This window comes from Labrus bergylta, chromosome 19 (assembly GCF_963930695.1).
Source record: "Labrus bergylta chromosome 19, fLabBer1.1, whole genome shotgun sequence".
NCBI lineage: Eukaryota > Metazoa > Chordata > Actinopteri > Labriformes > Labridae > Labrus > Labrus bergylta.
Window position 1 is genome coordinate 14,241,843 of NC_089213.1, and position 21,428 is coordinate 14,263,270.

Genomic DNA, 21,428 nt, shown 5'->3' on the forward strand with positions numbered 1-21,428 from the left:
ACTTCCAAACACAGGTCAAAGGTCAAGTTTTTTTTAAAAAGATTTTTATGAACATTAATAACCTCATTAAGAAAACAAAGAATTGCCACATTTTCAATATTCTGCCTGCAACTCATTAGGCTGGACAACAAAAAGAGTTTAAAGTCATTTTTCTGGATCTTATTACAGGCAACTGAAGAAAAGTCTAATTTTACTTTTTTTTTAATCTAACTTTTAACTCTTTTTATATTTTTACTTTATTTATTTTTTGAATTAATTTCATTTGAATTATTTTATGTTCAGATTTAATAATTAATTTTTTTAATGTTCTATTTTAATGTTTATTTTCTTTCCTCTGTCATGATGCTTTTGATGTCTTGTGTGAAGCGCTTTGAATTGCCTTGTTGTTGAAATGTGCTATATAAATAAACTTGCCTTACACATCCTTTTTTTATTTCTCTCAAGAGCCTGAATCTGTACATTTTCTCACCTACTAGTTAAAGGACAACATTACCTTTCTTCTTGTCTATTGGTCCACCGCCGGAGTAAGATGGTAACTGATTGGACACTAATAACAAACTGATCGCTCATTGGCTGAGGAGGACGCGGGACCTCAAACGCCAAATACAGCTCAACCAGCACACTGCCTAAAATATCCTTCGTGACGTGGACTGAACTGTAGCACAGCAGGTCATGCGGTCAATATGTCCACAAGCGATATGTCCCGTACGCTGGACATCCTCCGGTTGCTGTATCAGCACACACAGACACTTGAAGAGTTTGTGAAAGGCATTGTGTTCAGAGAGGGACAGAGAATAGTGCTTATTGAACAGTCCGACCAAAACCGCTTTAAGTCTTTCGTGCAGGGTATTTTTGTATGCTTTGACAAGGAACTACAGCAAGTACCAAGCTGCAACCAGGTAACTTAACCCCCCCCCCCCCCCCCCATTTAAACATCTATTCGTCCTTTGGTTCGTCAGTGTCGACCTGACATGTGGGTTACTTCTTGTGTAGCCATGGAGCAGTAGTAAGGCTGTCATGCTGGTTGTTATTCTGTCCGTGATGTTGTTAAAATAGGGGAATTCAACAGCACGCCCACAAACAAACCAATTATCCAAGGTTTCTGTAAACGCCTTTATACATTAAATGTTAAAAGTAAATTCATTGGTAATCTCTACAAAGCCATCAGAGTTAAAGGGAACTGGATGTGATGTTTCCTTCCATGCATATTGGAAAGGAACATGATGGGTCTTTTAATATATATTACTCAAATGAGAGAGATTAATGGATTTTTTTTTTTTTTTTTTTTTTTTTTACATTTCTCACAGATTTGTACTCTGCCTGAACTTCTGGCCTTCCTGCTTAACACCCTCAAAAGAAAAAGAAAGAGGAACGTCTTGGCCCATGGCTACAATCTGCTGTCCCTGGCTCAGGAGGAGCGGGATGCAGACCACTTCAAATTCCAAGGAGATATCACACAAAGCGCTGCTTACATCCATGGAAGTGACCTGTGGAGAAAAGTCTGCACGCGTCTCGGCACAGACATCACACGCTACCTGTTGGAGAGCTGTTCTGTGTTTGTGGCTGTCCCTCCGTCATGTCTTTTCCAGGTATGCGGTGGTCCTGTCTATGACAGAGTATCGATGACTACTGCGTCCACCGGGTTTAACCTTCAACCTCGGTCCAGAAGACACCACAGAGCTCATTTGAGAAGGAATGCAGGTGCAGGGATTTTGAAAAGGAGCCAGGAAATTCAGAATCCTAGTCGCGGAAAGAAAAGGAGCGATAGGGATATGAGGATAAAGAACAGGAAAAGAAAGAGAGAAATTGAGGAGCGTGATGAGGAGGGAGTTATGCCTCCTTCAGCAAAGAAGAGACAGATAGAACAGCAAGGACCCACGAATGAAAGCCAACAGGTTTGCTTTAAAACATTAGAGAAACAGCAGCCAGAGTCAGTGGAACCAACACTGTTAACGAAGCCTTCAGAAAATAGTTTGACAGGTTCCAAACAGCATGCTGAAACGCAGCCAACCACACTGCCCTTGGAAGGAGGACCCAGCTGGAGATCGGGGATTCCCCCCCCTCCTTCTCCTTCACAGTGTTTGATCCGCACTCTTGGATTCCTGTATGGGGGAAAGGGGATACGCGGCTTCCTTCTCAATAGGAAGAAGAAGAGTGCTAATGGAGGCAAAAGGCTTCAGGGGCAAGATTTGGTAAGAATAGTCTTTTTTGAAGGACTGGCTTATCTGAACGGCCTGGAAAGAAAGCCAAAGAAACTCCCCAGACGCTTTTTTAACATGGTCCCCCTGTTCAGCCAGGTGTTGCGTCAACACAGGAAATGTCCCTACAGCAGAATACTGCAGCGGATGTGCCCGGCGGTTGAGGTGACTGATGCAGGACAAGGGAAGCTAAGCTCCTTCTTGACTCAGCACTGCGCGCCTCACAGGGTCTACATGTTTGTGAGAGAATGCCTCTCCGCTGTGATCCCTCAGGAGCTGTGGGGCTCTGACCACAACCGACTTCATTTCTATAGCAGAGTCAGGAGCTTCCTGCGCAGTGGCAAGTTTGAGAGGCTCTCATTGGCTGAGCTGATGTGGAAGATGAAGGTGAATGACTGTGATTGGTTGAAGATCAGTAAAACGGGTAAGGTTTTGTTTATTTTTCTAATGCAACATGTTGGAGAATTTTTTGATGACCTAACCAAATCCCTCTTATCTGCAGGCAGGATCCCGCCCAGTGAGCTCTCATACCGCACACAGATCCTGGGCCAGTTCCTGGCATGGCTTCTGGACGGTTATGTAGTCGGCCTGGTTCGAGCCTGTTTCTATGCCACTGAGAGTGTGGGTCAGAAAAATTCCATCCGGTTTTACAGACAGGAAGCCTGGGCAAAACTGCAAGACTTGGCCTTCAGGTACACATACAGACACACAACTTGTAAATCACGTATTCTCTTACAGTCATGCTCACGCAAGCTCATAAAACCATCTTTTTGTGCTTTAGGGGTCACCTTTCCAAGGGTCAGATGGAGGAGTTGACTCCAGCTCAGGTGGCAGCCCTCCCCAAATCCACCGTCATCTCCCGCCTCCGCTTCATCCCCAAGACAGACGGCATGAGGCCTATCACACGAGTCATGGGAGCAGACGCCAAAACCAGGGTACGTTTTTATAACGATGTGAAAACTCCCCGCTACATGTTCACGAGGTTTGTGTTATTACATGTGTTGTTGTTTTTTTGCCAAGTGGAATAACAACAAAAGCTCGACTGTGGCAGTATCATAGACCAGCAGAGTCTTGATGACTTTTTTTTAAGGATATTTTCCCCAAAATAAAAAAAAAACTTTAACAGATGAATAAGTCAAAGAGTTTGTGTGTGTGTGTGTGTGTGTACAGGGTTTATAAATATGGCATGTATGCTGAAGAAAAAGATAAACAAGTGAAAAAGATAATTTATTAATATTTATAAAAGTAAATTGTTGCAATTATATAAAAATCATGAATTTATTTTGATAAATGATGTAATAAAAATGCATTGCTGTTGCAACACATATAGTATTGAAGTAATGGTATATTTTAAATGACATAACATCAGTAAGACATAATAACAACATTATTACATTTTGTGAGCATGTGCACATTTTGAGGTGATTTCTCCCCCCCCCCCCACAGCTCTACCAGGTGCGTGTTAGAGACTTGTTAGACATGCTGCATGCCTGTGTGCGCTCCACTCCTTCCCTCCTGGGCTCCACAGTGTGGGGGGTGACAGATATTCACAAGGTGATGCGCTCTGTAGCTCCGGCCCAGAAGGAGAAGCCACAACCACTTTACTTTGTTAAGGTTGGTGTTGAGCCTCATACATTGTTTGCAATGTATTTTATGCAGAATTACATCTAATTCAATTGTTGCATGTTACACTTAATCTTAATTGATCAAACATTGGGCTGACACATGTCCAGTCAAAAAAATGTTTTTAATGATTTTTTTATCCTTTTTTTCCCCCCTTTATTCCGTCATGTTTCTGCACTCAAGGTAGATGTGAGTGGAGCCTTTGAGAGTCTGCCTCATGAAAAACTCATTGAGGTGATCGGCCAGGCTCTTTCCCCCGTCCAAGATGAACTCTTCACCATCCGCCGCTATGCCAGGATCTGGGCCGATTCCCATGAGGGCTTGAAAAAGTCCTTTTCTAGACAGGTACCGTTACACACACATGCTGCACACACTATGCCTGTGTATGTATATTCAAACACAGTATCCATTTCCTTGTGTGTTTAAAAAAAGGCAGATTTTCTGGATGACAACATGGGATCTACCAACATGAAAGGCTTTGTGATGTCACTGCAGAAAAGCGGCAGAGTTCACCACGCCATACTGGTAGAGCAGGTATGAGTGACTTTCTCAGATTTGTCTTTGGATTAGGATGTTCAACATTAGTACCTTTTGAATCGTATTTCTTTTTCTTCCTTTAAGCATTTCAACTCAGATCTTCATGGCAGAGAAGCCGTGCAGTTCTTCACCCAAATGCTAACTGGCAGTGTTGTTCAGTTTGGGAAGAAGTAAGCGTCATAGACGATAAATCAACTTTCAAGTATTCAATAAGTCAAAGCTGGTTTGGAAATGTAATGACAATCAAATAGCTTTATACATGATTGGGTTTGGTCTGCTGTGTTTCAGAACATACCGACAGTGCAGAGGGATTCCTCAGGGCTCTGTCGTGTCCAGTCTGCTCTGCTGCATGTGCTATGGCCACATGGAGAACAGTCTGTTCAGAGACATCACTGGAAAGAAAGGGTACAGTAGATGTCTCCGTATTCAAGGCAATATTCATAGATGTAGTGACACATCTGTAGCAGCAGGAGGCACTCTTTCGATATGTTAGTGCTTCTATATTTCCTGGATCTGTTATTAACCTCTCTGTTTCCAGTAGATGTTTAATAAGGATGGTAGATGACTTCCTTCTGATAACACCAGACTTACATGAAGCTCAAGCCTTTCTCAGGTATGACACAGCAAGTTTTTATGACCCCATGATATCATGGCACAAGAGCTCTCAACCAACATTTCAACTTAATATTTTAATTCTTTTGAATCTACTTGATTTTCTTTTATCAGACAGAGGACAAAAACTGTTTCAAAGCTTGACTGCAGTAATGCAAGATTTGACTGGGACTTATTACCCTATATTATTTTAATTTGTTGTATGTGTGTGAGTGTGGGCATAACCTTTTCAGTGGCAGCAAAATTATTACCAGAAACCATACGCATTATTTTGTAGAAAAATAATAAAATCCAATTTATGTTATCAGTCTTCCCTTTGATGACGACATCAGGTATAATTAATTGATTTAAACACTGTAAGACTACATAAAATGTATGAGGAAATACTGATCTTAATGCATGGAAACTTTTGAAATTCAAAGGAATATTGTTCTTGACATAAAAAAAAAAAAGCAAATTAAGCTGAACGACCAGAAATTCTAAAATAGAGTCAGTAAATGATAAATATCTGTAATTGAACACATTAGACATACATGAAATAAACATAACCAATTTCAAGCTTTAAAATTAAAATGAAAAGCTTATGTAACATCAGGATTATTGCTTTATCTCCGAGGGGAATCCGAGAAAGTTTAATAACATGCAGTGAGTCAGCATTAAAGGCAGAAACTGAATTGTTCTGAATACATCTATCAGTTGTGCTGTGCTTTTCAATTCATGACAAAAGGCTAGAAATGGAAGTTTTTGTGATTGTATGTGGTTGAGAGACTTAACATGTATATAACCTGATGCTGAATTTGCATTTTATCTGTCAATACTGGCACTTGTTGTGTTTTAGGATATAGTAGGCAGGGAAACCACAGCATACACTTAGCAGTATATTTCTGGTAAACTTGCTGCAAAGTTGGCTGTAGCTGTCTCCCGCTGCCAGCTTTAACAAACTCCGTGAGCTCTGCGGCGTGCTGGTTCTTAAGATGTTTAATCAAATTACTCGTATTGAAGGAGCTAATTTTCACCCCTCCACTTGACAATTTTGCAGTGCAAAGTTTGCAGTCTGCTCTTCTTTTGTCGTAATCGTTTACGCTGAAATATCTCCACACCGCTGACATCTCGCTTCTCTCCGCCTACCCGCTCAGCTGAATAGAGGCGCACGCCCGCCGTAAAGTGGTATCGGTACCGTTGTATCCGTGTAGTTTTACGAGTACGAGTATGAGTACTCAGACCGATGCCAAATACTCATATCGGTATCGGGTCATCCCTAGTTCACACATATCCAAGTGTTCTGTTTTACCAATGGATTATTCAAAGGTTTCACATTCCAATGCTCAAATGAGTAGTGTTTCTTATCAATAAACAGGAAAGGAGTTTTTTTTTTTCCTGTGAATTTGAGTTAACTCCAGGTCAATATGTTAAAGTGTTATATGATGTGCTTGGACTCATTCTCAAGATTAGTATCGATATTCCTCTGAAATTACCATCCTCGAAACTAAATCAGATCTCATTGCTTTATCTCTTCAAGGGAAAATAATCACAGAAACATCACAGTGATAGTTAGAAAAAATAGTCACTGCCTCTCACTTTTAATTTCCATTTAGTGGTGGTGATAGTATCTATATCATGTAGAACTACACAATGTTGTTTTTTTATGGAAAAATGTTGAGAGACAGATTTGATAAACATCATGCTGTTTTTTTTTGTTTTTTTTTTCATAGGGTCTTGCTGGCCGGGGTACCACAGTATGGTCTGGTGGTCAACCCCCAGAAGGTTGCAGTCAACTTCCAGGTGTCAGGGACTGTGGACTCTTGTCCCGACATCCGTGTGCTCCCCCCTCGCTGCCTCTTCCCCTGGTGTGGACTGCTACTTGACACCCACTCACTGGATGTCTACAAAGATTATTCAAGGTGAAGCATCCTGTCACCTGTAATTACACGGTAGAATAATTGCTTTGAGTGTGCTTGTTACATGATGTGTTCTTGAGCTTTTGGCATTCTTTATCATTTCCTGTAACTTCAGTGAACTTTGCACCTACTCATAAACAGTCTTAGAGACGACTGCCTGTCTCACATGTGTGATTCATACTCTTGCAAAGGACACAGTAAAGATAACTTCTTTGCCAAACATTTTTTTTCCAAAGCAAATTCAACTTTTATGAATGATTTTCTTACTTTCTCTCTGTCTCAGCTATGCAGGTCTGTCTTTGCGCTACAGTCTTACCCTGGGCTCTGTCCACTCAGCTGGACAGCAAATGAGGAGGAAGCTGATGTCTATCCTCAGACTCAAGTTCCATGCTTTGTTCTTGGACCTGAAGGTCAGGAACATAGTGATCTAAAAGGCTTTCATGTGCCTGTAAATAACTCCCATGAACAATTCTGATACTGATGTTGTCACTGTAAAAAAACATTTTATTCTACAGGAACATTGTAGCTTTTCTCCATCTATGCTGAAGGCAGGTTTCTAACTATCATATGACACTAGTTTTAGCTTACCTTATGCCATTAGATTTGTAATGACAATCATTTTCTCCAGACTATGAATTCTATGACTTCGGTGCTGATCCTTCTACTTAAAGGAGTGCCCCACATCAGGTCTTAGTATTAATTGGTGGGAATGCTGATTCATTTGTTTTTCGTGACAACATAATTTCATCCGAGGCCCTGTGGCTTGAGTTGAACTTGTGCTTAGTGCCAAACAGCAAACGAGAACTTCATAACACACTAAACTAAGATGATTCTCATGGTAAACATAAGATAACCTGTTAAACTTGAGCATATTATTTTTGGCGGCTGTGGCTCAGTTGGTAGTATCGGTCGATGGTTCGATCCTCAGCTCCTGCTGCTAGATTTTCCAATTTGTCCTTGGGCAAGTCACGTCACCCCAAGTTGCACACGCGCCTTTGTCAGTGGTGTATGAGTGTGTATTGATGGGATAAGTTACCTCTGATGGTCACTTTACATAGAAACCTCTGCCATCAGTGTGTCAGAAGACCAGAAAGCGCTATACAAGCTCGAGTCCATTTATCATTTACCATCTATTTTTGTAATTGTAAGCATGTGAAAATGCTGACTTAAGCATTAAACTAAAGCTTTGTCCGAGCATCACCTGAGATAGTCATTAGCATGTTTGTAGACTTTTAGCCCTAATGTAGCATGCAAAGTTACTTTGAAGCAATTTACAGACAATGTAAATGAGGAAAGGGTATATGTGAGTTGGTTGTCTGAATTTTATTCTGAACTATTCCGCTTGATCCCTTTTTAAAAGATATATATAATACAACTGTTATCATGAATTTAATGATTGTTGGTTGTCTTTTGATCCATGTCAATTTAACCAACTTAAAAAAATGTCTTTATTAAAAAAGCCTTTTAATTTATGAGGTAAAGATCCTCTACAAAGGCCATGTACACGTTCAATCCGCTGGATGACAAACATAAATTAACTGTGTCCCAATTTAAGGGCGTCTTCCCCCAAAAGACGGTTGGAAACCTGACCCGGCCCTTTCTGTCCGAAAATAATGCGATCAGATGGAATTAATGAACAAGTAGAGTAAAAAAAATATCCAAGGTGACCAGCTGGAATTTACCCTCAAACAGCAACTAGTCGATTAGTAACAGTTGTAAACTTGTCCAAGTTTCACAATAACTGCTTTAATGAGTCGTGACGTTTCAAGTAATTGGGATACAATGTAGCGACATGCTTTATTGATTAAATGCTTCAGTTTTTTTTTTTTTATTATTATTTATTGATGGGTTTATTTTCCTTCTCAGACCAATTCTCTCCAGGCGGTCTACAAGAACATCTACGAGCTGGTGCTGCTTCAGGCCTGCAGGTGAAGACATGAGCCTTACTTTTTACCCTTTTTTAAAAAATGTTTTAAACCAGTTGTCACCAATTATGTTTGCACCACTTTCATTGACGCTTTTATTCCTTATTCAAATGTTTATAAATCATACGGTTCCTAAAAATAATGTGTCTTGTTTACCCACCACCCACGAACAACTCCTTTATAGGTTCCATGTGTGCGCTCTGAGTTTGCCCTTTGGTCAGACCGTTGCCAAGAACCCCATGTACTTCCTGCAGATGATATGGGACATGGCCGAGTATGCAAATCGTCTCATCAGGAGCAGCAACAAAGGCAAAATTGTACCTATGTATTGAATTTTTTTTTTTTTTTTTAAAGCACTATAAATGTTGTACCGTATTTATCATCATTTCTTTATCTCTTCCTGGATGTAGGACTAAGTTTGGGCAGTAAGGCCCAGACCGGCATTTTGCAGTATGAAGCAGTGGAGCTGCTGTTCTGTCTTTCCTTCTCCTTGGTGCTGACACCTCACCGTCCTCTATATAGGAGTCTCATCTCACACCTGCACAAACGTATGTAACCCTCATGTGTAACAACATTACACAAGAACTATCCTATGGAAGCACAATTGTAATGAAATCTTCATTTTATTAATAATAAAGTTTATATAGCATATTTTATATGAAAGAAATGCAATAGGCTGTAGAATAGAAATTGCATCATTTAAAAACACAGCAGAATATATTCTTACATGTGTATAAATACTTAAAAAAGGTCAAAGAATGTATCCAAGAAAAGGCTGCAGAAATTAGATGTATTAATCATCAGCTTTTAAACTTGCCAGGAACGCCACTGATCTTTAAAAAAGGACTTTGTGAGAGATAGTGACAACCAAACAGGTTTAGGGACGCCATGATCTTCCAGGAACACAAACACAGTTATTGCAATCACTTAATTTGAGTTTACTGGTATCAAAAACATTCAAGTGAAGAAATGTTAAAGGACAATAAATAGGAACATCTTTGAATCGGTCATCCTCTTGGCAGGGAAGCGCAGTCTGGAGCGGCGTTTGGGGGACCTGAGGCTAGCCAGGGTCCGACAGGCGACCCATCCCAGGATCCCGGAGGATTTCTTTGCCATCCTGGTGTAGATCAACAGCTTGATCCAAAAAAAAACATCTCGCAACAACACAACTGCAAAAACTCTCTTCAGCCCTGAGTTATTGGTAAGCAGTTCAGCTTTGTGCCCAGAATGTGTATGTTGTGAGATTTAATCTGTTTTTTTTCTCTCTCTCTCTCCCCAAAAAAAAAAAAAAACCTGTTTTTTTAAAATCACCTTGTTTTGACTTTTCTTCCGGTTTCGAGGGAGGGGGAAGAACAGGGTGTTAAAATCAGTCATGTGGATTTTCTGACCTGTAAGTGTGCCAATTTTTCTTTTAATTATTCTTCTGTGCCAAGAAGTCAGGCCTTAGCCAACTGATAAAAAAAAAAAAATCCTTCGTGATAAACCTGAGTCATAAACAGGCCCTATTCAACAACCGGATCAGTAAAAATGGATAACTGACAATCATCCTGCTACTGTAATACTTCCCACAGCCGTTTGACTAGCTGGACTTTGATACTGTTGTTTTCCACACAAATCCATGTGACATCACTTGGAAATTCCTTCCTGTATAAAGTTATATAATATATATATATATATATAACACTATAAACAGGCACACAACGCCCTTTACACATGTGTTGTATGAACACCTAAGTGAGTGTGTGGTTCAGATAAACGTTTCTGTGAATGTGGAATCAAAGATGGCTGTTGTGTTTTCAGCATCAATTATGTTGATTTGTATTATATCTTGTTCACTTAATAAGAGTTTCCCTGTTGAATAAATCCAGATGTGTTATTGAAAGAGCAAATTTGAGTTGTCATCTGTCAAATCAATGCCTGATAAAAATGATTGTAAATATAACAGTACACAACAATTATGAGTCAGTGCTCCAGAATTCCACAGATTCTGGCGTCCCATTAAGATCTCCTTTTTCTTTTCAGAAAACATGTTAACATGGTTGCCTGTGTTTCCTAAGTGTTCTTATTGCAAGCTTCCTATGTTTCAATCTGAAAGCCGTCGTTGGAGTAGGGGTTTAGGTCAGTGCGAGCAGAGGACTTCTTGGTGCAGCGTAAGATCAGTCTGTAGAGCGCGACCAGAGGGATGGGAAGCACAGGAACGACACAGAGAAGGATGATGATGGCAAACACCCACTCTGGGTAGTTCAGTGTATCAGTGCCAGGAAAGGGTTCCTTAAAAATAGAGCCAAAGAAACATACATTATAATGTGTAGAGAATCACAACATGTTTAGATTTAAAATGATTTCAAAGGCATTGACTCAGTTTTAACAAAGTCATTACGCTTAGCTAAACTATTCAAAGTACTGCTTTAAGTAACTCCCTGGTAAATGCTAACACATTTGATTTTTCATTTATGATATATAATATTCAACAAATTAGTAACGATTTATGAATTGGTCAAATTAAGAGGGGCATGTAGGATATATTTTTTGTCAGACCCCGGTTAGCTGTTGTTTTTGATTTCTGCTGTGTTGTGAACAAAGTGTATCAATCACCTAATCTACCTCCAAGGAGGAAGAGGATTTAATATTTCCATTACTGTGTAACCACTCCTGTACACCATCAAATTTATCGGATGAAGTCTAAAACAACATCCTCATGAAGTTGGCAAGAAAAAGGGTTACTATTGCATTTGAACACGTTGAGAACATGAAGCAATATCATCACTCATTTAGAGCGATATGAAAAAAGCTGTAAAATGTCAATCTGATATTCACTTGATTTTATTCTACAACGGCCCCTGAGGGATCATTACGATGGATATGGTCATACGGATATCTTTATTCTTTTCACTCAGCAATACTGTTGTGTTGTGTATGTAGTGAACACTGTTAAGAAATCTTTCAGTAGTATCAAAGTAGTGTCAGTATTATCAGTAGTAGGGCCAATATTCTGATGTCTTAGCTGTTAACTGCTATGTGGTCAGCTGGTGTCTCACCATTTGGTGATGGGCTAATTTAAGAGTGATGGGAATTAATCAAAAAGTAAAGGGGGAGAGCATGAAAACAAAAAATAAATGGAAATCAGTCTTTAGGGTTATGGAAAACTGCAAAGTCGGGTTGTTGTTTTTCCTCTATCAGCGTTAGTCTTTTTTCACATGTATTCTGATTTCATCAATTCTTTATAGTGCTGGGTGATATGACCTAAAAATGAAATCTCCGATTTTTTTCTCCCCAAGCTTGATTTACAATTAGTATGGGGGGGGGGGGGGGTCCTCTAAAAGACATAAATAAATGACAAAGAATTGAGGATTAATAAAGTGACCTGAATTATTCTTTTGGGGTTACAATGTAAACTGTAAACTTGTCTACTATGGAAATCTGAACTATGCAGGTTAAGGAAACAGCAAAAGTACAAATGAGGCAGAGCAGCTTCAGCAGATACTTGTTGCTGGGTGGCACATACCTGGAGCTACTCAGCCACTCTGTAGGAAGTAAACGTGGGGGGAGGATGTAAACTAGAGTAAGGAGTAAGTTAAAGAGTAAATCTTGATTTCAATGTTTGAAAATGTTGATTTATTGATAAAATGTATATATCGAGCAGCCCTAATTCTTTAAATGAAAAAGACTGGCAGCCTAAAATACTGTCCTTTGAAAATGGCCCTTTACTTCTTTATGATCCATGCACACCAGCCCCTATCATCAACTGAGTATCTTGCTGTTTAATGGATTAAAAACGGGATTAAGTCATTTATGTTATGTTATATTGCTTACCCTATCTGCATTCCATGCAGGATAGACAGGATATTCCTGTGCCTGGACAATCACGTAGGCAACCAACACAATCAGGAGTAACAGAGGACTGATCCACAGCCAGCATTGTCTCCAGAAAATGCTGGGTCTCGACCCGGTCATGAAATAAATATCTTCACTGAAACTGTCAATGGACAAGGGGACCAGAAAAACAATGTCAGGATATATACAGTATATATATTTTACAGAGATTTAATTGGACTACAGAGTTATACCAAACGCTTACTTTTTCATTCCATGGACATAAATGACTCCAATGAACTCAAAGAATGCAATGATGAGCAGAGGCACAGAGCCAACGTAGTTGTTGAACACCTCCACCCAGTAGTTTCCCGAACCGAGTGTGAAGATGAGAGCCGTTAGGAAGGATATCAAGCAGATTATCGCTGAGGAAGTGAGAAAAAAGCTCTTCAGATTCAAAGGGAAAAAAAACAAACAAATCATTTTGACTTCAGAACAACTTGAGCTGATTCGCAGGTACCTGTTACGACTTCATTAGGGATCCACTTTGGCAGTAGTTTGAGGTCATTGATGGGTGTGAGTACTCCCTCTATGTTTCCGAACATGGAGGAAAGGCCCAGGCTTAAGAGCATAATGAAGAATAACACAGCCCATACCTGTGAGCCTGGCATCTCTATGACGGCTTCAGTGAATAGAATAAAAGCTAGACCGGTACCTGATGCGGACTGGGGGAGGAAGATTCAAAAGAGGCAAGAGAGTAATGAGTAACGTTGCATGAACTGACAGTACATGTTTGACCTGCACACGATGTACTGAAATGAGAAAGTGGAGGCAAAAGCACGGAATGACCGCAAGATAAAGGGAGAGGGGAAAAAATGCGATCTACACGCTTTGATGTGTTTTTAAAATGACAATACCTGGCCAAGATATGTTTGCAGGTCACAGTGCCACAGGGGCAAGTTGGCAATCTCTTTTGGATATGTGCTATTTAAATGCTCGAACCACTGGTCGTAGGTCTCTAATGTTATGTTCTTGTCTGGAATCTCAAAGTGGTTGGTCAGAGTCAAGATGTTGCTGCAGAGGGAATACAAAAGATCAGCATTTTTGATATCAGCAAGAAAAAACAAAGTTTGAGATTTACGTAAAAAGGTTGTGCACACTTACTCCTGTTGACATGAGTTGAAGGCAGTAGTTGCTTTGAATCCAAGGATGGCAAAGATGGAAATGGAGGCATAGAGAGAGGTGGCACTATTTATTATTCCAACCAAAAGAGCATCCCTCTCACAGTTGTTTCTAACCAATAGATAAGAGGAAAAAAAAATAACTTTAAAAGTCATCACACAAATCATGTAAGTATTCCAGAGGGAGTATAGGCATCTTAGCCCCTACCTCTCTTCGTTATAGCTGGAGAAAGCGATGAGACCCCCAAAGGCTACAGAGAGAGAGAAGAAGATCTGGGTTGCAGCGTCCAGCCACACGCGGGGATTTTTGAGTATATCCCACTACAAGAAGCACAAAAATCTGGATTTGGTACAAGATGCTGTCTTATATCACCCTTAGTCCCAATAATTGACTGAACTCACATTAGGAGTGAAGAGGTACACTAGTCCATCAATAGCTCCCGGCAGAGTGAGGCCACGGATTAGGAAAATAGTAAGCACCAGGTATGGGAAAGTGGCTGTAACGTACACAGCCTGAAACATACCAACATGGCGATTTATAAAAAAAAAAAACACATTTTATTATTTTAAAATGAAGTCTACATCTTTCTTTAGCGATTTCAGAAGGTTGAACACACCTTTCCCATGGACTTTATCCCTTTGATAAGACAGATGTAGACCACGCACCAAGCACTGGCCAGACAGATGACCAGCCACCACTGAAGGGAACCACTGGTCTCGATGTTTGGTGTGATGTTCAAGGTCTCACGATACCAGAAGTAATTCACTGGACTGCTCCGCTGACATTCCACATTGTAGTCTTTATGGATGAAAACATGAGCAACACATTGTGACAACATGAGTGTAGTTCTATAAATTCTACAAAGATTCATTTGAATGCTGACTGTTAATTATTTCCATGAATTAGTTTGAAAACAAGGGGATTTTATTTGTGCTTGTCACAGATTGTGTGAGTGAATGTGTGCTTCAACACAACTTAAATGAAAGGCATGCTTATGTTAATACATTGTGTGCTGCAGTATCTCTCTCATTGAGCAATCCTGTAATTTTCCCATCAGAAATTCACCTGAGATGCCACATAGAGCTTGGTTGTAAACCACTCCTCTTTGTGACAGTTTTGCAACTTTATAGTTGTTAATTGAACACAAACTTCTCATACTTAAATTACTATACAGCACAATGGAGTTGTACATGTTGTAAACCTTGGCTCCTACCCTTGTTTTACTGCTGGTGGTTGAAATCACAGTGAGCGACAGTAAATGTATCAAGAGCGGCTGGTGTGTTTTTCTTGTTACCTGTTTGGTTATCATTGAGTGGACACTGGCTCCATGGCAAAGGGTTTTGGAAAGAATGGAAAAAGTACCAAAGCACCCACGCCAGGATGGTGTTGTAGAAAATACCCACCAGAAATGACACCAACATGGAGGCAATTCCTGCACCGAGAGGGGAAACATAGTCAAAAGAAATCTGGCGAATAAACATTTCAATAGAAATTCATTCAAATTCATGACCACACACCGACTCCACCCAGAAGTGGTGAGATGGAGTTCCAGACACCAATGCTGCCCTTGCGGAGTCGCTGTCCTATGGCCAACTCCAGGTAGAGCAATGGGAGGCCCTCAAACACCAGCGCTATCAGGTAGGGGATGAGGAATGCACCTGAAGACACAAATTAAACATTGACTGTACCTCCCAGTGAGACATAGACCAGATTAGACGGTGTTTACTCAAGTTGCAATAAGCACAAGTTCTTCCACCCATCCATCCATCTTAAAAATTAGTTAAAACAACCACTTAAAGAGTAACTAAACCCTAAAACCACTTTTTTTTAACTATAAACCTCTGTATTTGAGTATTAAGTAGTGTTATGGCTCAATCCAAGTCCCAATCTCGACATTTGAGTACAAAGTATTGAAATTTGAAATATTGTGTTAGAAATGTGCATAGTGTCTGCCCTTCAGTTTGAAACACTCTAACGGCTGTGTAGCGTACAGTATGACGTAGGAGTGCAGCCCCACGTCACCAAACCTATAAAAGCCTCGTCACCCGACTCGGCGAACTGTGGTGTGGGGAGTCAAGTGTGTGTGCGCTGATAACGGCGCGAAAGGAGTGAGTGGGGGAGTCCCCCCCCCCCCCTTTCTCCAAGTTGGTACATTGACATTCTAAATGCATTTTTTTAAATTCCAGGGTAGAGCACTACAACTGAAAATATGGGGTTTAGTTACCCTCAATTAACTCAGATAACAAAGATCCAGGACTGTAGGGAACTAAGCCGAGGTCAAACAGAGGCTATGCTGAGGGTAACAACCTGTCGGAATCAGGAATCTAGGACTTAATATGTCATGTTGACACACCGTTTGCACATTTAGAGCTTTAGCTGTTGACTTAACCCTGATCCAGGTTAGGTGTCTGTGTTTTTGTGACTTTTGGATATCTTACTGGAAACTATGAGGAAGTAAATACAAGAAGTGTGGCTGTTGAACAAAAAACGTCCATCATTGATTTCCACTGTAATCCATGAAATACAGATAAGGCTCACCATTTCCAGCACAGTGACTATGACTGGCTTAGTTCATTTGTTAATGCTTAAACTTTGACAAGTGGTTTTGCAACTACATTTCGGATAAGATTGAAGTATCTCATGACTCCATATAGAAGACAGAAAAAATAAGACTTACAGTGAAAACTACTAAACCGATCAACTTCAATTAAACTACGGGAAACATAACGCGGCTCATATAAAAGCATAATAAAATAGCATCTCACCTCCTCCATAGATTTGGCACAGGTAAGGAAAACGCCAGACATTTCCAAGTCCCACTGCAAAGCCAATACACGTCAACATGTACTGAACCTTGTTGTCCCACTTGGGTCTCTCCTCCACCTTAGAGTCTTTAGTTTTTGCCATTCCAACCAAATAAAAGGTCTTGGTTCTTTTACAAGGATGCAGCTAATGATCCTGATAAGTAGTATTATTTCAGTCTAGTCCTGAGTTCCCTAACTACCTAAGCTGAGTTTATAAATAAGAGCTGCCTTAAACGGTTTAGTCTTTGTGATGTCCAGTTCTCCTCTTTCATCCTCTTTTCCCCTTTTTTTGTGGGCTGTCCTTTAACATCCAATGGGATGCAGCTTCTAGTCAGAGATACTGATTTTATGTGTGTGTCCCCACACCCCCACCACACAAAAAAAAGAAACCAGGCCACCAAGAAGGGAGTGAAAACTTCACCCACGATAATTTAGTGATAAAACCTCCCTGCTCATTTAAAATGGGAGTGTCATATGACTTACATAATGGATAACAGTGTGATGTTTCAGTGTTACAAAGACCTAAAGAACTTTTCAGATGTTGATAGAACTACAACCATACAAGTTTATAGTTTGTTCTTTGCAATTTAACATAGAGTGTATTTGAGATAGTGAGAAGAACACACTTCAAAGAAACAGTAAATGCAGGCAGGAAAGTTTTTCTTTACATTGATTCCAGAAAGTCTAATCAGATTTTTTTTAATCTTTGTGTAAATTCAAATTACAGTAAAATGTGTGGTTGTTATTGTCAATGATTATAGAAAAATATTATGAATTAAATTGAAATCTGTTGCTGTATTTTTGTTGCTTTTGTGATAGGTGGAATTTATCACCAAAATAAAAATGATCAGTAGTAAAAAAAAATCAATAAATAAGAAAAAAGACAAAAAAAATAGTTGCAGAAACAAAAAAGCAAAGTCTTTATAAAATGTGTCATTGAAACAATTGTTAAAATGTATGAAAGGTTAAACATGTTTAAAGGGATACTTCACCCATTTGCATTAAGCTTTGTATCATTAGAAACCTGGTAGTATCTTTGAATGGTCGTGCATCCCGTCCTCATTTTCCCCTGAGATGGGAAATCTTTGTATTTCTAAGTCTGAAAAGGAGCTTCCAGTGATGCAAAATGACGATTTTGCGTCGCTGGAAGCTGTTGCGGATAGCAGGGTGAAACTACAACGTTAGTTCCTCATATTTTCGACCACTGAAGCTACAGACCAATCACAGATCAGTGGGTGGGAACTCCCAGAATCGAAACGCCATATTGCTTGGAAGCTATGCTAACAGGCTCTATGGAGAAAGCTGATAATGGCGAAAAAATATAAATATAGCGGCGAGATGGCTGCTTGCTGGGAGCCCCGCCGCAAGCCCGGCCCCCGGAAGCTCAGCCGCCGCGAGCCCGGCCGCAGGGAGCCCCGCCTCCGCAAGCCCGGAGGCCGGGCTCCGCGACACAAGACAGGCCTGTTGGCAGCAACCGTCTCGCGGCTATATTGCTATATTGCCGCCACTGGCCGCTGCTAGATCATCAGCAGAGACACAAGGCCTGCCTGTCGGTGGCGGTGAGGACGAGAAGCCGGGGCCGGCTCGAGCTGGGGCGGACTGGTAGTGTCTGTGCGCTCACTGTTTGCCTATGGACACAGACATAGAGTCTGTTTTCTGCCAGGAATTTCCAAGATCAATTCTGGAAGAAATTTTGGAATCAGTTGAGGAAACAGCCTCATGTGTTGAAGTAAATATGTCTGTAAATGTTTTTAGGACTATATTTCTACTGCTATATTGTGTATTTTGGAGAAACTGTATCAATCGAATTTCCCTCTGGGATTAATAAAGTATTTCTGATTCTGAACTAGAGGACCTTAGTGGGAGTGGCCTGTGATGCTGTGCATTCTGGGATTTGGTGTCTTTCATCAACATAAGCCAAAAAGACACTTTCTGCCTTTTCTCGGCCAAGAAGTAGGCACCAACTTCAAAATTTATTTCACATTTCTACTACATATATGACCCAATGTCAATACAGATTCATGTTTTAACAGGTGAAGTATCCCTTTAATAAATGTTCTGTTGAAGAAGTCAAAACACTTTTTCAGGTTAATCACTCTGTACATGTAAGTTTACCTTCCTGGTACAGTTGTACAGTATGATTTACAGTTGCCTACCAGGAAAGTCTTATCAGAGATGATGCTGGTAAATGACTATCATTGCTGTTGAGGCCAGAAGGGAGCGTTCTCTTGGTATTTCCTTCTTGATGAAGCTGTCTGATAGGAAGGATTGTCTGTCTTTGTTGATATTCCCCTTATTCAGGTGAAAAAAAAAGAGAATATTGAATGCATTTTTTTGTAAGTATTCTAAGATGTTCTGTTATGTTTTGTAAATATGCTGACCAAATTTGAAATGGCTTTGAAGATTTTTTGATTTTGTTAGTGCAAATTGATGCTAGTTTAGCTCCATTTGGTCTGCTACCTACATGGTAGCCTACCACGAGGTCAGTGTAAGCGCAAGTCATAGGTTGTGTCCAAAACTTCAAACTAATGTACTGCTTACTACATACTCAACTGTATAAATTGCATATTGCATGCTGCATAGCAACCTGACAGTTAGTATGACATGCATACAACATACTAAATCACATCCTGTCCTCTCAATGTCACAAGTCTCTGTCAATCAGGTAATTCGGGTCTGACCTTTGTTAAATTAGCTAGCACTAAGCTAGCTTCACCATTGTGCTGCATAATATAATTTAACAACAATAAAAACATGTTCAGTAGGTTAGACAGCTCCTTAGTTATCTGAAGATGTTTCTTTACCACAGCGGTTATTTTATTGTTAGCGGCATGTTGGCTGGCTGGCTGAAAAACTGCAATGCATTGTGGGGTGGTTTAGTATGACCAGTATGCTCCCATATGATATTTAAAAATTGAGCATTATCATAATCTTTCAAGGTTCAAGTGTTTAAGGTTGTCTTTATTATTCCTGCGAGAGGGCGATTTGTTTTGCAGTCAGCAGTAAAATACATACATAGGCCTACATACAGCCCACGATCACCATACAACATAGAATGGACAATAAATAAATACAATAGATAAGAAACTTTATCATCGATTGTAATGCCTATTTCCCAACTTCAAATGAGCTGATGAATTTGCTAGGATCCCTTAAGTATTAAAAGAGGATACATAGACTTCTGAACCCGATGAGTGCAAGAACACCAGGGTCTGCCAACACTGTGCAGTAAACATTGTGTTTTTGACTAGCAAACATAAATTGAAAATCAACCGTTCAATATTTGTACATTTCTTCAAGAATCCAGCTAATTAAATAATCAATTTCCTTGTGCAAACATTAATAAGAATAAAATGTAATTGCCTTTCATATCATATCTGGGACTCTCAAACAAAACTGTTCATAAGGAAGCAGCTGAATGTCAACATTAGCTGTGTTGTGATGGTAACTAATGATCGCGCGAAGCCGCGTTTCCACGGACTTTGAATTTTTGCACATAGATGTGCCTAAACATGCACAGGACACTTGGAAAAAACATTAAAGAGCATATAAAACCAGAAAAAGCATAATATGACCCCTTTAAGGGTTATTGAATATTTATCTTAACTTATACAATATGGCCTCTCCGTATTTTCAATATACGTACATTGTTTCTGTAGTTTCTTATCGCTCGGGAAGCTACATAAGGAAATATTTACTCAGATTTGTAACATTTACAACCTGGAATTTAACAGATGTTATAACAACATTTTAGTTTGAGCATGACGTCACTACAACATAGCTGCCTTGGGAATATGGTCTAATCCAGGGGTGGGCAACTGCCGGCCTGGGGGCCACATGAGGCCCCCATCAACCCTCAATGTGGCCCTCAGGTCAATTTTTACATATCAATTAATTGGAAACATGAAGAAAACATGACAAAATCTGCCATGAAATCATGAAAACCAGATATATGTCCATAATAATATTTGATCACTGGTACATGTTGAGTTGAATTTAAGACATATTTGACTGTTATTGTTTTTGTATCCTACAATTTGACCAAAGTTGCCCATCCCTGGTCTAATCAGTAAGTCGCACATAAATGATGAGACTGCATTCATGTATTTGTTTTTATGTTTATTATTAACCTGTAAAAGAAAAGAAAAGTAAATGAAAACTATGTTATACATTTGACCTTTGACAGAAGGTTGGCGGTTCGATCCCTAGCTTCTACAGCCACTTGTTGATGTGTTCTTGGGCAAGAAACTAAACTCCGAGTTGCTCCCGCGCTTTCGTCAGCGGCGTATGAATGTGTATGAATGGATTAGTTACTTCTGATGGACACTTTACATAGAAACCTCTACCATCAGTGTGTGAACGGATAGGTGTGAGATGCTGTTGAAAGGCGCTTCGAGTAGTCAGAAGACTAGAAAAACGCTTTATAAGCTCAAGTCCATATAAGGAAATGCACATCGATGCAAAATATTCTAACCTGAAAGACATTTTGTAAGTATGAAAACAATTGAAAGAAGAAAAATAAATTCACGATGAAGCTGTCAGGGAGGTAGCATCGTGAGCATTTTTATTGATATTCCCCTTTTTCAGAATGAACACTTTTATTTATTTCTCAATTGATCAACAAACTCTTCAGTAATGTTTTATATTGATGTTACTACAAGAAAGCCTTACAGGAATTATTTGACCCTAAAATTATGCATGGTCTAGTGGGATAAGTAAAGTGTAGCAGGATATGTTTTGTCAGGTTCTATCTGTTTGGGCCTCCTGCTACTGATTAACAATCCCACTTTGAGGCGTTTGAGAGAGAAATGATGTAGATATTTGAAAAATTAAAAC

General features: G+C 39.8%; 2 protein-coding genes across 4 annotated transcripts; one reads left to right on the forward strand and one right to left on the reverse strand.

Moving 5' to 3' along the window:
- The first annotated feature begins 615 nt into the window (after positions 1 to 615).
- On the forward strand, positions 616 to 10,112 carry tert (telomerase reverse transcriptase). Of its 3 annotated transcripts, none has more exons than XM_020643148.3 (15): positions 616 to 899; positions 1,308 to 2,622; positions 2,701 to 2,890; positions 2,980 to 3,133; positions 3,645 to 3,812; positions 4,005 to 4,166; positions 4,254 to 4,355; positions 4,443 to 4,528; positions 4,647 to 4,763; positions 4,900 to 4,971; positions 6,683 to 6,871; positions 7,152 to 7,278; positions 8,735 to 8,796; positions 8,978 to 9,102; positions 9,204 to 10,112. In XM_020643148.3, the coding sequence occupies exons 1-15, from the start codon at positions 684 to 686 to the stop codon at positions 9,347 to 9,349; spliced, it is 3,231 nt and encodes a 1,076-aa protein (XP_020498804.2). In that variant the 5' UTR covers positions 616 to 683; the 3' UTR covers positions 9,350 to 10,112. The 3 variants fall into 3 exon arrangements, with proteins under 3 accessions (XP_020498804.2, XP_020498805.2, XP_065804298.1); XM_020643149.3 differs by having other exon boundaries at positions 8,978 to 9,110; positions 9,204 to 9,338; XM_065948226.1 differs by lacking the exon at positions 4,900 to 4,971.
- Positions 9,398 to 16,931, reverse strand: slc6a18 (solute carrier family 6 member 18). Its single transcript, XM_020643151.3, has 12 exons — positions 16,554 to 16,931; positions 15,306 to 15,446; positions 15,083 to 15,220; positions 14,405 to 14,586; positions 14,190 to 14,300; positions 13,996 to 14,108; positions 13,771 to 13,899; positions 13,524 to 13,680; positions 13,127 to 13,331; positions 12,872 to 13,031; positions 12,607 to 12,769; positions 9,398 to 11,064 (listed from the first exon to the last, which is right to left on the reverse strand). Exons 1-12 carry the CDS (start codon positions 16,693 to 16,695, stop codon positions 10,870 to 10,872), a joined length of 1,836 nt encoding a protein of 611 aa, XP_020498807.1. The 5' UTR covers positions 16,696 to 16,931; the 3' UTR covers positions 9,398 to 10,869.
- Between the last annotated feature and the right edge of the window lie 4,497 nt (positions 16,932 to 21,428).

What these genes read in the sequence shown, in the direction of transcription:
- tert (XM_020643148.3), top strand. Translation starts at nt 684, where the DNA reads ATGTCCACAAGCGATATGTCCCGTACGCTGGACATCCTCCGGTTGCTG. An exon ending in AAGTACCAAGCTGCAACCAG is followed by an intron (nt 900 to 1,307) that starts GTAACTTAACCC and finishes CATTTCTCACAG; the next exon opens with ATTTGTACTCTGCCTGAACT. An exon ending in GTGCTGCTTCAGGCCTGCAG is followed by an intron (nt 8,797 to 8,977) that starts GTGAAGACATGA and finishes ACTCCTTTATAG; the next exon opens with GTTCCATGTGTGCGCTCTGA.
- slc6a18 (XM_020643151.3), bottom strand. Translation starts at nt 16,695, where the DNA reads ATGGCAAAAACTAAAGACTCTAAGGTGGAGGAGAGACCCAAGTGGGAC. An exon ending in ACCACTTCTGGGTGGAGTCG is followed by an intron (nt 15,221 to 15,305) that starts GTGTGTGGTCAT and finishes CTCTCGGTGCAG; the next exon opens with GAATTGCCTCCATGTTGGTG. An exon ending in TGCAAACATATCTTGGCCAG is followed by an intron (nt 13,332 to 13,523) that starts GTATTGTCATTT and finishes TTCCTCCCCCAG; the next exon opens with TCCGCATCAGGTACCGGTCT.